This window comes from Excalfactoria chinensis, chromosome 5 (genome assembly GCF_039878825.1).
Source record: "Excalfactoria chinensis isolate bCotChi1 chromosome 5, bCotChi1.hap2, whole genome shotgun sequence".
NCBI lineage: Eukaryota > Metazoa > Chordata > Aves > Galliformes > Phasianidae > Excalfactoria > Excalfactoria chinensis.
In genome coordinates this window covers 19713434-19727797 of record NC_092829.1, presented here as the reverse complement: position 1 = coordinate 19727797, position 14364 = coordinate 19713434, and the positions used below count along the sequence as shown (strand labels likewise).

General features: G+C 41.3%; 1 protein-coding gene across 2 annotated transcripts; it reads left to right on the top strand.

Annotated features, from left to right (window-relative positions):
* Nucleotides 1-321: 321 nt before the first annotated feature.
* On the top strand, nt 322-12793 carry CIPC (CLOCK interacting pacemaker). Of its 2 annotated transcripts, none has more exons than XM_072338892.1 (4): nt 322-419; nt 2377-2551; nt 3431-3600; nt 7148-12793. In XM_072338892.1, exons 2-4 carry the CDS (start codon nt 2485-2487, stop codon nt 8024-8026), a joined length of 1116 nt encoding a protein of 371 aa, XP_072194993.1. In that variant the 5' UTR covers nt 322-419; nt 2377-2484; the 3' UTR covers nt 8027-12793. The 2 variants fall into 2 exon arrangements, with proteins under 2 accessions (XP_072194993.1, XP_072194994.1); XM_072338893.1 differs by lacking the exon at nt 322-419 and adding an exon at nt 632-756.
* The last annotated feature ends 1571 nt before the right edge of the window (nt 12794-14364 follow it).

Sequence of the window (14364 nt, the reverse complement as noted above, 5' to 3'; positions counted from 1 at the left end):
GCATTTCCCCGACGGCAGCGTGGTGGACCTCGTGAGTGCTTTTCAGGCAGCACCTCAGTGTGCCTTTTTCCCTGGCAAGCCCCACGCATAGTCACAACTGCTCATCTACAGTTCCTTACTCCCCCCCACACACACCAGCTTCTGCTTGAGGGCCCGTGAACTTCAGGCTGAGGTGATTCCCGCCTCAGACGCACCACGAAGCACCCACCGCTTTTCCCGCCCAAAAGGCCAGGCACGCGCACTGCACCCGCCCCACCGGCAGAGGGCGCGAGCAGACGGCCGTGCGCATGCGCACCGAGCGGCCGGGTCACTTTCCCTTTCCGGGGCGGACCCGGCTAGGCCGGCGGGGAGGTTCGTGCTTCGAGGCGGCGGTGCCGCGCACGCGCGGAGCGGGTGGCGCCGGGGCTGCGGGCAGCCAGGTGAGGGGAGTTACGGCCCGGTGTGCGTTACCGCTGCGGGCGCGGTATGAGCGCTGTGCTCGGGGCGGCCCGATCTCGGCGAGGACCGGCCCCGCCTCGCCGCAGCTGCGCTGGACCTCTCGTCCCGCCGGGTTGCGGGACAGCCCGGCCTGGCCCTGCCCGCCGGCGAGGTGCCGGGAAGGCAGGCGGCAGGGAGAGCGCGGCGGTGTGAGGAGGAGTCCCGGGAGTCGGCGGGAGGTGACCCGGCGCATGCCGTCCCGAGCGCTACTTGCGGGCGGATGCCTCTCAGTTATCTCCATAAGGGAAGATAGGCCAGCAGCTCTCAAAGCTTCCCTCGGTGAGACCTGAGGGAACGGCCTGGAGCTGCGTCTTGCGGGGGGACGCGGACTGGGTACCAGAAAAAGGTTCTGCCCCGGAGAGTGGTCGGCTGTGGGGTGGGCTCCGTGTAATGGTCACGGCTCCAGGCTCCTGGAGTTGGAGTGTTGGGACAGCATTCTCAGATGTAAGGTTTCAGTTTTGGATGGTGTTGTGAGGAGCCAGGAGCTGGGCTGTGTGATCCTTGTGAGTCCCTTCCAACTCAGGGTGCCTGGCTGCCAGAAGGGGTGCTTGTGTTTCTCATATTTATGGCTCTCCTGTTGTGTCCGGTTCTAATTTCTGGAGACTGGCATCCATACACAGTGCTTTCTTACTTAACTAATGTCTGCTTTGGAGAAGGATGAGTAACAGAAGCTTGGATTCAGTTCCTCCATTTAAGATTTGTCCGTGCCATGAACATTCAGTTGTGCTGTTCTGTTAAGTGATAGAGACAAGGAAGCAGGGTTGTATTCATAGCTTTTAATCCAGTTAAAATTCATAGGGATTACAATGTGTATACTGATAACTGATTGAAAACACCAGTAATTACTGGATTTCCTGACTGTGATTCCTCGATAAGACCTACCAGATGATTCTAGGAGTGATACACAGAGCAGGGATAGCACCTAGGTTGCTTTTCCATCGTTCTGGCAGCAGGTCAGTGGGTGTGACTGAAAGCAAAAGTAGAAATGAGGCAGCCTAGTGACAAAGTTTTCTTCTGTTGAGCATTTTTCCTACCTGTACAGGCAACAACTCTGGTATCTCAGCACTGTTATTTAATGTGCAGTTTCAGCAAAATTTGTTGTGTGGGCTTCACCGAGCATGGCTGATTTATTTGCAATCCAGCTTCTAGAATAGCTGTTTGGGAGACTGATGTAGCCTGAGCAACTTTAATTCTTGGGGAGGAAAAAAAGCTTATGAATAGCTTTTAGCTTGTTTTGCCTTTGTAGGTAGAGAAGTGGCTCTGATATGTTAGTTGTCTATTTACATTTCACTCTTTGAGTCATTTGAGCTGCTTCTGAAAGTCTCCAATTAATCTACTGGCAGTGTTGAAAGAGATGAGCGACTTCCATTTCACTCGGAGGAGATTTGATTTAATTACAGATAACAACTGTACACTATATGTCTGCTTTTTATCTTGGTTAACCATGGTGCTGATCTTTGGAGACATCCAGTAGAGCTGGGCTCTTTTGCCAGTTCAAGAAATTACATTCATCTATAGGGATGTGGTTTAGGGGGCATGGTGCTGATATCAGGATGGTGGAACTAGATAGGGACTAGATAGTCTTAGTGGTCTTTTCCAGCCTTAACAATTCTATGATGGTATTTACTAACATTTGTGGGTACAGTAATGTGTTATTGCCTCATCTATCAGAATTCTTAACAAAGTTAGAAATATGTTCTGTGCTCCCAAAATGAATCTACTGTGTACCAGTGGTTTTAAGTATGGAATGATTCTACTTCAGGTCATACAGTAAGTCTGGCCGACCCGTGCTCTTTGATAACAAGATTTCTGTGAGGACATGCCTAGCCACTTTTGATTCATACTGTTAGATGTTTTGACTTGAGGAAGTCTCTGTTCTTTTCTTAATTGGTTTTGCAGTTCCTCAATGGAAAAGCTGTTGAAGACGGCCACCAGCACTGTGGAAGCATGGAGACAAAATAGACGTGTATTGACACCCTCAAGAAAACATTGGGCAAACTGAAGGAAATGAAGAGCTTGAACCATCACTTCAACATGGCAGCAACTGAATCCGACAAGGACTCCGGATACTCAGGTTTAGAAAAAGACTGTGCTACTTTCCTTTTTTTTCTTCTTCCTGTTTTCAGACTGCTGGTGTTGCTAGATAAATCTGACTCCAGCCCCTTGCAGTTTGTGTCTGGTTGTTGCGTGGTGGGGTCTTTATATCTAAGCCAGGTTGAAAAGTTCTCCTACTATGAAAATTTTTGGAGTGTTCTGTAGCTTATCCATGTGAATTTTAGTGGCATGGGAATATAGAAATGTGCCTTACAAAGAACTGAATGGAGGAATCCTTTATTCTTCAGAGTCTAGAAGTGGGAATGGGAGAATGTTCTTTGCAGCAATCAATGAACTATTGGATATATATGTCATGTAATGCCTTGCAATTTGACTGGATTGTCATGAGAGCCTGATAAAACAGTAGTTCTTGTGACATCAGCAAAATTTAGACAGGATGTTCTGTTTTAATAATCAACAACACCATATAAAGTTTCCCTTTACCATTGTTTTTATGGGAGCTGCTGTGCATACCTGGTTTGTAGATGGAAGATTGAAAAATGCAGAAGACTGCAGCAGGGACCTGAATCTGGTAGTTCTTTTGTGTAACAGTGTAACAGTCTTCAGAGCTGACTCTGTGGTAGTCTGTCATCCCTTGGAAACTGAATACAGACAAACAAAGATAAAAAGATTTTTTGTGGAGACAGTGTCTGCATGAGGGCTATCCTGAAATACGAAATCTTAGAATAAATAGAGGTTATTTGACAGCTGTCACAAAAGATCTAATTTTATTGGTATAATGAAATTAAACTATTATCTGCTATGGCTTGATTAAAAGGGAAGAGAATAGTAGAACAGGAAGGAAACAACAAGCACGCTACATGTGAAACAATTAACAGCTGAATTCTACATTTGGCAGATGGCAGTTCAGAGTGCCTAAGTGCTATGGAGCATACTGACTCTGAGGATGTCCTGAATGCATTGTGTTGGAATGCAGAGGATGGGCCTTGGCCATGCCCCGTGACCACGAGCAGCTCTTTTCCTGCACTTTCTCCTATGGTTGTAATGAAAAATGTTCTAGTAAAGCAGGTAAGGAAAAAAATAATATATCAGAAAATACTGCAAAAATCTTTTCTATATTTTCCTTTCAAAAAAGATTGTATGAAGTTGTTGCAGTCCAGAAAGTGGTAATTTGTAAAGCTTTGTTAGTAACAACCCCTTCATTTGAGGGACATCTAAAACCACTAGGGGGAAAAAGATGAAATACAGAAGCTGTGTTGCATCTGCTCTTTGTCTCAAAGGGATCTGCAATAATAGATCTTTATAATGTTATTCAAATGACACCAAAGATCAAACCTAAATAAGTATTTTTCCATTCACAAGCTGATAATTTCTTTTTTGTTCAGTTTAGACAAAGGAGTAGGATGATTGCTTTTGCTTTCCACTTCTTAGATTCCAGAAGTGCTTTATATGCAATGTGAAGCCTTCATCTAGAAAGTTATAAATGAACAAATTAAATACGTATCTAAAATTAGTTTCAGTATATTTATTTGAGCAGCTTTTTTCTTAATTACATAACACGTCTCACATTGCAACAGTTACATTCCATGTTTGTGTCTTCCAGTATCATATTATGTGTTGTTCCTCCAGCACTTCTGTGTGACATTGAAAAATTCTGTATTGTGACAGAAGGTGCAAGAGCTAGAAGTCTGAAGTATTGCTATGCTGTTAGGCTTCTTCTACTTGTGTTCCTAAACAAGGCATAAGTACTTCAGCCTTTCTTATTATTAGAATACTTACGAGCATACTGTGAGAGTGAAGAAAAAAGAATATAGAACTTAATTCTTTTATACTGAATCTGTTTTGAATAGGAGCAAAATCTGTTAAACTCAAATAGTGTGTGTCAGAGCTAGCATAGGGGTGGGCTTTTGCTACCATTTCATAGAATCGTTAAGGTTGGAAAAGATCTCCAAGACCATCTAGTCCAGCTGTTTATCCATCACCACCGTGCCCACTAAACTGTGTCCCTAAGTGCCACATCTGCATCTTTCTGAAACACCTCTGGGGGCAATAACTCCAACAGTTCCCTGGGTAACCTGTTCCAATAATTTAGCAGGTTATGAATTTGTAGGGGGATGTGGTTCTCATCTGAGCATTGTGCTTTATCTTGATGAGAAGCACATATAGACATATATATGTTTTATAGCTATGTTCTTAGATGTGCAGACAGAACACATGTGATGCAAAACACAAACAAATGTCCAGGTTCTCTTGTAGCAGGGAAGAGGCAAGCTGGGAGCTGTAGAATAAGTAGCCATATAATACACATAACTTGAATGTTGACAGTATAGCAAAAGGAAAACAAAAGCAGGGAGGAAGACATAGACAAAATTACCAGACTTTGTTAACTTGAGCTGTTCATAACATTTAAATCTAATTATTTATGGATAAGGACAGCCATGTTACATTGAAAATTGTTCATTTAAATAAGTAAAAGCATACAGACGAGGTCAGAATGATGGAGTGTCTTTCTAGCTCTTCCACAGGTTCTAGTTACATCAGGTGGTCATGCTGGTCATCTTATTAATGTGCTCTATTCATCACAGTTCTCAGTTAGGTTCCCTGGACCAAAAAAAAAAACATAAAAAAAAAAGGCAGTGTTCCCAGTTACCACAGTGTATCTGTTTCAGTCTCAGTCAGCATCACCCTTCTGTCTTAGAACCTCTGTGTTCCTCCTTAGTGCTGTTTACCTGCTGTCCTCATTTCAGAGTATAAACAGCTAACATTGTTACTAAAAAAAACAAAGCGGGAATTAATTCCCTGGAATACAGTAGTGCTGAGGTAAAGTTTGTAGAAGTTCATAATGAGTGGGAAGGCTTTTTGGGTGAATAACACTGGTATCTGCAGAAGGTTATCTTTCTTTAAAAATTGACTGCAGAATTTGTAAAATTAAATGTCTCCTTCTCTACTAAAAATGAAACATTTGTGTATGAGAATAAGAGCAGAATACAATCTGAGTGGGAAGGACAAGGAAGTGAATAGTGGAGATGGGAGTAGGGGATAAAAACAAGAGCATGGTAGGCTATTATCACAGTTCTTTAGGCGTCAATGAATTTGGGGCTCCACTATGCTAGGTACTGTACAAGCATACAGTAAATTACAACTTCTGACTCCAAAGCCTTGCTCCTTAAGGTTTCATGTACTGTGTAATGTTTATATAGCCATGGTGTTTATGTACTTCCCCACTCTTAATTTCTCTGGGTACCTTTCTTTTGAATGTGTTATTTTGTCTGTGAAATAGGGAAATAATGTCAACTACTACAGGGCATCTTGCCCACTGACTCAGTGTCAGAGTTTGTAACTGAATCTCATTGCCAAGTCTCAGTTTCTGAATCAGTGGATGATGCCCACATTTGTCAAGTCCTCTGTTGACAGGAGTGGACTTAAGCTAAACATGTTAGCATTTGCCAGTTTAAGCATTCTGAGACTGAAGAAAAGAGGTTGAATTTCAGATGAGTCAGAGTAGCACAAAAAAGGATGAAATCTTGTAGTGCTGCTAAAACCAGTGCCCTCAGCAGGCCTCCAGTCATATTCCAAATAGTTGACCATAGAAATTGAAAAAACAGCTGAGAATATATTGTATCAGAGGAAGTGAAGGTTTTTTTGGCTCTTTTTTTTTTTTTTTTCCTGAAAGAAATATTACTTTTTACTAGACCATTTGATATGTCAAGAGAAAGCAGGTGTGCTTTCTGAACAGGAGATCTCATGAAGTTCCCTCTTAGTGTATTTGTGAAGGAAGAGGTGATGTCTTGTAGAAATTGATGTATTACCCTGCCTATATTGCAGAGGAAAGATGTAAAAACTTGAACACTTTTCTTGAAATATAATGCTTTTAAGGCATATCAGTGCACAGAATTTCTTCAAAGATGTGAAATTAAACTGTTTGGGGCTTAGAACAGGCAGATTTGCTTGACTTGATTGATAGTCATTATTTTTTCTTCTTTTCCAACTTCATGGTTTTAAATTTATTGCAACCATGCATTGTACTTATGATTGCAAGACTTACTGAACAGCTATGTTAAATAATGTCTGTGTTAAATAACCATTTCAAAAGCTTGCTATAAGAATAGAAATGACAGGATTAGAGTTGCTGCATTTCAACAGAGTGGGAGTCTAAATTGCTCCTGAAATGTCTGTGCTGTCTTTGACTCTTCCGGAATATTTCATAATCAGAATTTTTCAAGTATGTTTTTCAAGTTTTCTGTATATGTTTATATATGTTTGTATATGTTCTGTATATGTTTAGCCTCAAGTGCAGTAATAATTTTACACTAGCACTGTATGATGTGTAATTTTACAGCATGCACTAATTCTTATTAGGGAAGGTGTGTATAAATTGAATTGTTTTAAAATATATTCTCTACATATGGTTTTCAGCTTTGATTCTAGTGTGAGGTTCTGTTGTCAGAGAAGAGAAGAATGAGTTTGATAATAAGCTGTTCACAATATGTTATATTGTGTAGCATGCATCAGTTATGAAGAAATGATGTAATCCAACTGTTCTGCTTAAGGTTTTTTAATCCTTATCAATAGGACTGCTGTAAGAATTGTGTTTTTCCCCATTTATGCTTCTCAGGGGAGTTCATCCCAGCTTCAGTCTTGGACTGTCCAGCCATCCTTTGAAGTGATTCCAGCTCAGCCACAGCTGGTATTTCTTCACCCATCAATCCCACCTCCCATTAACCCTCATCCTGTTGGGAAAAAGAGAAATGATTCCACTAACTACCTGCCCATCCTGAACTCTTACCCCAAAATAGCACCACAGCCCTGCAAAAGAGATCACTCCTTCGATCTAGAGGAACGTCAGGAAACCAGTTGCCGTAAACGACTCTGCACAGAAGCATCTAAAATGGATACTTCTCCTGTATCAAGGAGCACAGGTTTGTCTACTAGTCCTTTTTCCCACCTACCAGTAAGCTTTAAGGCTTCTCAGGATTCTAACCAGCAAAGTTCTTCAAGTTTGATGACAACTGGAAAAGTGTCAACTCTTCCTGGTTTCCACTGTGTTTCTGCTGACACTCCAAAAGTTCCAGGTTTGGCTTCTCTCTTGCCTTTTGGAACTTTACAGACGGCAAAGTGCGCTCCTCATGAGAATGAGAGTGAAGCACAAACTACAATGCAGTCTGCGGTGTGGAGCCTGCCATTGATACCAGAAGAGACTTGCACTACCCCTGAGCTGCTTTTGCAACAGCAAAGTAAGTGCAGACGTTTTCAGAATACACTCGTTGTGCTACGCAGGTCAGGATTGCTGGAGATCACTTTGAAAACCAAGGAGCTCATTCATCAGAACCAGGTGACTCAAGCTGAGCTGGACAGGCTGAAGCAACAAACACAACTTTTCATAGAGGCAATAAAGAACAATGCTCCACAGTCATGGGCAGAGCTAGAAGCATCTCTAACAGGTTCAGATAAAGCTAATAGCAACCTTGGAGATTCCACTTATCCAAACTTGTAGTAAAATGGTACATAGCTGTTAATTTATTCCTGTGCCTCCTATTTCCTGTCTCAAGCTTTTATTTGATCATACTGAGTCCAATATATGCAAGGTGGCATGCCATTTACAACTTGTCTTTACAGCCAGTCATGGGACTGGGACAGCACAGTGGGATCTTGACAAGATGAATACTCACTACTCAAGTGTGACCTTGAACTTCATACTAACTCTGTACTTTCTTGAACTTCAGAAGCTTGGATGTGCTCTGCTGGCATGTTCCCATTCTTGCTGTGAGAAGACAGTCATTTGCAGAATTATGCAAGCAAGTTTCTTCCTATTTCCATCTTCAGATAGTCAGTTCTGAGAGTGGCACAGCAAAACAGTCCTCAGTATTGGGCTGTCACCATTTGCAAGTAGATGATGAAGAGAGTAGGTATGAGGAGAAGAAGCTTAGCTTGGTGGGGTGATATCAGACTGCTGACTGTTGACAGAGAGTCTTGCTTTTGGGGTTACAATTGTTTTGAATTAGTGGAGATCTGCTTGTAGTGAAGCAGCATTCTGTATTTATTGCAATCTATGACCAAAGTGACGAGTCTTAGGAGCCCAGTGACTTGATTTTTGATGAGCATACGTTGGATTTTGATCTGTAAAGATGAGTGAATGAGAATTGCAAGGCTTGCACTGCAAGTGTTTGTTTCAAAGCTGTATTTATTTGCACTACCCATTAGTGACTAAAAAGTGTACAGGGAAAGTGGCTTTGGATTTTTTTGGTAGAATGCAGAGGTGTTTTTAAACATGGTGCAAGGAAGATACTTGTTCACCAGGGTTAATTTGACAAGACTACTTAAAAGGTTATTTTATGTGTATATCTTATGTTTGTAAGGCTGAACTCCTTTTTTTTTTTTTTGCTGTGAAATTGTTCCAGTCTTGTTCAACATCTTCATCAGTGATGCTGATGAGGGGATAATGTCCATGCTCAGCAAATTTGCTGATGATACGAAGCTAGGAGGAATGTCTGATTCACCAGAAGGCTGTGCCAGCGAGACCTGAACAGGCTGAAGAGTTGGGCAGAGATGAACCAGGTTAGGTTTAACAAGAGCAAGTGTAGAGTCTTGCACCTAGGGAGTAATAACTGCATGCACCACTACAGGTTGGGGGTGACCTGCTGGAAAGGAGATCTGCAGAGAGGGACCTGGGTGTCCTGGTGGACGACAGGTTGGCCATGAGCCAGCAGTGTGCCCTGGTGGCCAGGAATGCCAATGGCATCCTCAGGTGCCTTAAAAAGAGCATGACCAGCAGGTCAAGGGAGATGATCTTCCCCCTCTACTCTGCCCTGGTAAATCCTTACCTGGAGTACTGTGTCCAGTTCTGGGCTCCCCAGTACAGAAAAGACAGGGATCTGCTGGAAGGAGTCCCGTAGAGGGCCACAAAGATGGCAAAGGGCCTGGAGCACCTCTCTTCTGAGGAAAGGCTGAGCCGCCTATCTCTGTTCAGCCTTGAAAAAAGAAGATTGAGAGGGGATTTTATCAGTGTCTATGAAGGTGCAAGAGACAAAGGGATGAGGCCAGACTCTTTTCAGCAGTGGCAACAGGACAAGGGGGAATGGCCACAAACTGAAGCATAGGAAGTTTTACTCAAATGTGCATAGAAATTTCTTCATGGTAACAGTGACGGAGCACTGGAATGGGCTGCTCAGAGAGATGTGAAGCCACCTTCTCTGGAGATGTTTAAGACCCACCTGGATGCCTACCTGTGGAACCTGGTGTAGTTAGCCTACTTTAGCAGGGAGTTGGACTAGATGATCCCTAGAGGTCACTTCCAGCCCTTACAATTCTGTGAATCTGTGAAATCAATTGCTAAGAATGGAAAAAAAGGAGAGAAGTGAGAGGAAAAGGGGCATATTGGCTCACGGTAAAACAAGTCCTACCATCTCCCTTCCCTCCTTTTTTTGTTATTGAGAGAAATTTAGTGAATGTGTGTATTTAAAAATAACTATATAAAAAGATGCCAACTTGAAATTTCAAATATCTTACTATAGTTTTATCTGCTTGAATTTGAAATTAAAATTATTTTCCTCCACAAAAATGTATCTCATCCCTAGCCTGCTTGACATGAAATGTAGTTAAGGCCTAACATCTTATTCAGTGTTATTAGCAGACATCTACAGTAGTCAGTTGCAAAAGCTATTGTACAGATGTCAGTTTATCTGGACACTTGTGTCAGTCCCTCCAGTAAAAAGGGTTTGTATGTTTTTTTACCAGAGGCAGTCTATGAACTAAGAGTGTCTCTCCCTATGAAGGCTAAGAAATCTAGTATGCTTATAGTGTGTTCATTTCCACTTGAAAATGCTTTCCAAACACTGTGCCATGTAGATCATTGGTTATTTTGATGCTCTGATCGCTTCACTTCAGATTCTTCAAAAAGGTACTTGAAATTATAATAGAACTCTTGCTAGTTTGTGGTTACACCCCTTCATTTTCTGATGCCTTTGGGAATCAAGATTAGAGAAGGCTGTGGAGAATGCTGTTGTAGACTTCCTAAAATACACTCAGTAGAAAAGGTGCAAGGGATTTCCCTCTTGCAAGAGGTTTCACCCCTTTTAGGGGAAAAATTGATGAAAAGAAATGCTGTGGATATCTCATGTGGAGGAGAAATTGTTGGGTGGATAGATATGGTGGGACCTCGTGCCATTTGTGTAAGAATTCCAGAAGATAAGTGCTTTTGAGAGGAAGGAGTAGGAGGCGGTTCCATTGATCTGATACCTTTAATAGGTTTACAGGTGTGGTGTGGGAAAATACATAGGATATCTTTTCTATTTTTCTTAGCATTCTTATTCTATCTATCAATTATAGAGGGGAATAGGAAGTTCAGAATGTGTTAATAGGAAGTGATTGTTATCCTAGAAAACACAATGGTGGATTTAGGCTTTTTCTAGAGATGAAAGGAGGTAAGAAAAAAGAAGTTGAATTCTAGCTGTTTATGATGAGTGAGTACACCAATGACTTCTTAAGTGATTCTGTGTTATTACTCTGAAGGGACCTTCAGAGGTCATAGAGTCAAACTGCCTAACTGCTTGAGGGCTAAGTGAAAGCTAAAGCATGTTGATGAGGGTGTTATCCAAATATCTTTTTTAATATTTCAAGCATGGTGTATCAGCCCCATCATAGAGATTTTCTCTGGGAAGCCTGTTCCACTGTTTGACCATCCTTACAGTAAAGAATTTATTTTTTTACTGTTTGATCTCCATCCTTCTCGGAGTAAAGGGAATGGAAAAACTGGCCTCGCAGAACACTTTGACTTAGGGAACATCTAGCTGCTAAAACTCTCTCATAGTCCTTTCAGCACCATGTATGTTTTTTCCTGACAACACCAAGAGTGAGCTGAAGTGTGTACGCTTACTGCTGATGGGCATTTCAAATGGTTGATTTGAATAAATTATGTATTTGATAAATCTGGGAATAACGTCCAACAGCTGGTTAGAAATCTACTGGGTGTCAGTCCAGATTTAAACGGTTTTTGCTGAACTAGAAAAATCACTCCAGAACTCTTAAGATAGGTAAAGCCCCATAGGAACTGTATCACTGACAAATTTTGCTTCAAGGTTTGTGAGAAAGGATTTTGAAGGCCCCTAATGACAGATACATTGTCAACTATTTTTCTGTTCAGTTTCTCTTAGCTGCCTTTATTCCTAGAAGTTCTAGTAAAGCTTTAAACAATAAGGACTTCCCTTTCTTGGCTGCAATTTAATAAAACAGTATAGCCCTGGTGCTCTTTTGAGGAAAATTGGTTGACTGTGTTAGGACCAGAATAGATGTTGATTCTGGGCAGGGGTCTGGAAGTGGTCCAGTGGAGCAGAAACATTAGCCTCTTTAATTGGAAACAAGTAACAGTGAATTTAGAGGGTTCTTTTAAAGTAAAAGTGGCAAGACAAGTCAGGCTAAAGACACCTGGCACAGCTGAAAAAGTCAACGAGATGGTCTGCTGGGACTTAGTTGCTGCTGACAGTTAGCAATCAGGGTATCTTCATGGCTCAGACAGACTGCTGTTTTTCTATTGAGGTTTAATAAACATTAGTATTTTTGATTACTGTTGCTACATACATTTGAAGTTCTTCTGCTCTAGTTGGAATGTAAACCTTTTCTGTACCTTTCGAGTTTATTGTCAGCTTTGAATACAGTAGCCTAAGAGACCTGTTATAAAATATGACCTTTTTGTTAAATCTTTACACAAACAGACTGTGAAATATGAATCAAGTAAAGTATATAGCTGAAAAGTATATGGCTTGGTCTAGTGCTGTTGAACTGCCAAGTCCTTGATTCCAAATCATGCTTTGCTTATTTCCACAAGGCCACGTTCTCCGTGTGGGAAAGTGCAGATCCAGAAGTGATACTATGATTTCTTACTAAAGAGTGACACGTGAGCTTTAACAGTATATACAAATTAAAGGATTTCTGGGAGGAGCCTGACACAGAGTGACCTGTGCAGGGCTCTAAAAATATATAGCAGTGCATGACCATTGCCATAGATCTGTCATGAAAACCTGGAAGAATTTTTCAGTTTCTTAACTGTTACTTTTATGTGATGACTGTACATTGTGCTCACCGTCTGTGCGGGATGAACTCCTACACTTGCTTAATCTGCCAGCCAGATATGCATAAGGTCTGAATTGTGAAGGGTATGGATAGTTTGTTACCAGAAGGATTACTTGAGTGAAAAAATCTAGTCCCTCTCTTGGAGGAGAATGCTCATCAACTAAATCTGTATTGCAGATTTTCAATAAAACATGTTTTTTTCAAAATGTGTTCGTCTTTTCTTCAAAGGTCAAACTTATAGTGAGAACTGGGCATTCCCAAAACACCCAGCAGTGTCATGGCTTGGGGTGCTGTCACAAAGTAAGGTACAGGAAATTCTGTTTCAGGTTTTCTCTTTGAACTAGGCAGAACGATGACTTGAACCATATTGCTTTACATCCGAAGGGGAGTGCCATCAATGGAGGTCTTTTTGTTCCCTGAGAGTGCAAACTCACTGTTTGCAACCCATGTTCTCCTGACGGGGTGTAGGTACAACTAAAGCAGTACATTTTTCCACCAACACTGTGTTTCCATCTCTTCTGGCTCAATTTTTTACTTACGCTGTGAAGTCTTTCTACAGGATATCAGGCCTGCTCATCTTTATTTCACTGAGGACAAAAAGCTGAATTGCTTCTTTATCTTTCTGATAACGCAAAAGTCTGAGAGGAGCAGAGTCCTCAGCAGACATGAGCTGAGGATCCTCAAAATGCAAAATTTCTGGCATGTGGTAGGCTGTAGCGTGCTGTTACTGCTTGCTTTCTCTCCATTCTTGGGACAGAAATAGGGGCTCCTGCCTACATGGTTTTACACTTCCTTTATCTCTGTGTTAATTCCTTGCAGGCAGCTGTATAGTGTAGCCATACAGTTCCCAACTGTATCTTGTGTTCCGAAGTGTCCAAAATGCATGAGGCTTCTGTTTGTGAGACAAATTTAACTGCTCAAGTGTAAATTCCTCTAGTCTGACTCAGAAGACAGAAGAAAACAGTGTTTTGGCCTCCTCTATTATGGAGTGCATTTTCCAAGACTTCCTCAAATTCTTGTTTGAACTAAAGTGTATCTCTAAAAGAAGCATCCAGCCCTCATTTGAAAGTTCCTAGCAATGAAGAATCCACCCAAGCTGTTCACAAGGTAATTACTTACTGTTAAAAATGTGCCTTTTATCTTGAATGTCATCTTTCAGTATCCAGCTGTCAGAACTTTTACCTTTTGTCTGCTAAACTGAAATGCATGCTGTGATATTGCTCTTTTCACTATAGGTATTTATAAACCGAACATGTCATTCCTCGGCTTGCTTTGTTAAAGTAACTGATTAAGCTCTCAATTTTTTCCCATCCTTTGTTCATCTCTGGTGCTCTTCTTCATATCCCTTAAAATTACTCAAATGCATTTTTAAGTGGAGCACTTAAAGCATAACAGGATTGCAAAGAGTTCTGCCATATCAATTTTCCCTGCTGCTACGCTCTCTCATTTTAGTAGCAACAATGGTCTGAATTCTAAATCTTCTTTGGACCTGCTAAGGTTAATGATCTCCTGTCCTTTAAGTATATTTCCACAGTCCTTTGAATTCAGTTTGCATCCAGAAAGCAGGTCAAACTGATTTTGGTAAGTCACCAGTCTCCTACATTACTAACTTCTGCTTCGCTCCTTCTAAACTTTTTCATCTTTAGTTATAAATAATTCTAAGGTTGCATTCAAATTTAAAATAATATTAAATAATGTAGTCAGGAACAAATTTTAGGCTGTTTTTATTTCAGTGGAATAAGGCAGTGTTGGACAGGTTACTATATA

Coding starts and splice junctions, on each gene's coding strand:
- CIPC (XM_072338892.1), top strand. CDS start 2,485: ATGAAGAGCTTGAACCATCACTTCAACATGGCAGCAACTGAATCCGAC. Junction 2,552..3,430: donor CAAGGACTCCGGATACTCAG/GTTTAGAAAAAG, acceptor TACATTTGGCAG/ATGGCAGTTCAGAGTGCCTA. Junction 3,601..7,147: donor AAAATGTTCTAGTAAAGCAG/GTAAGGAAAAAA, acceptor TATGCTTCTCAG/GGGAGTTCATCCCAGCTTCA.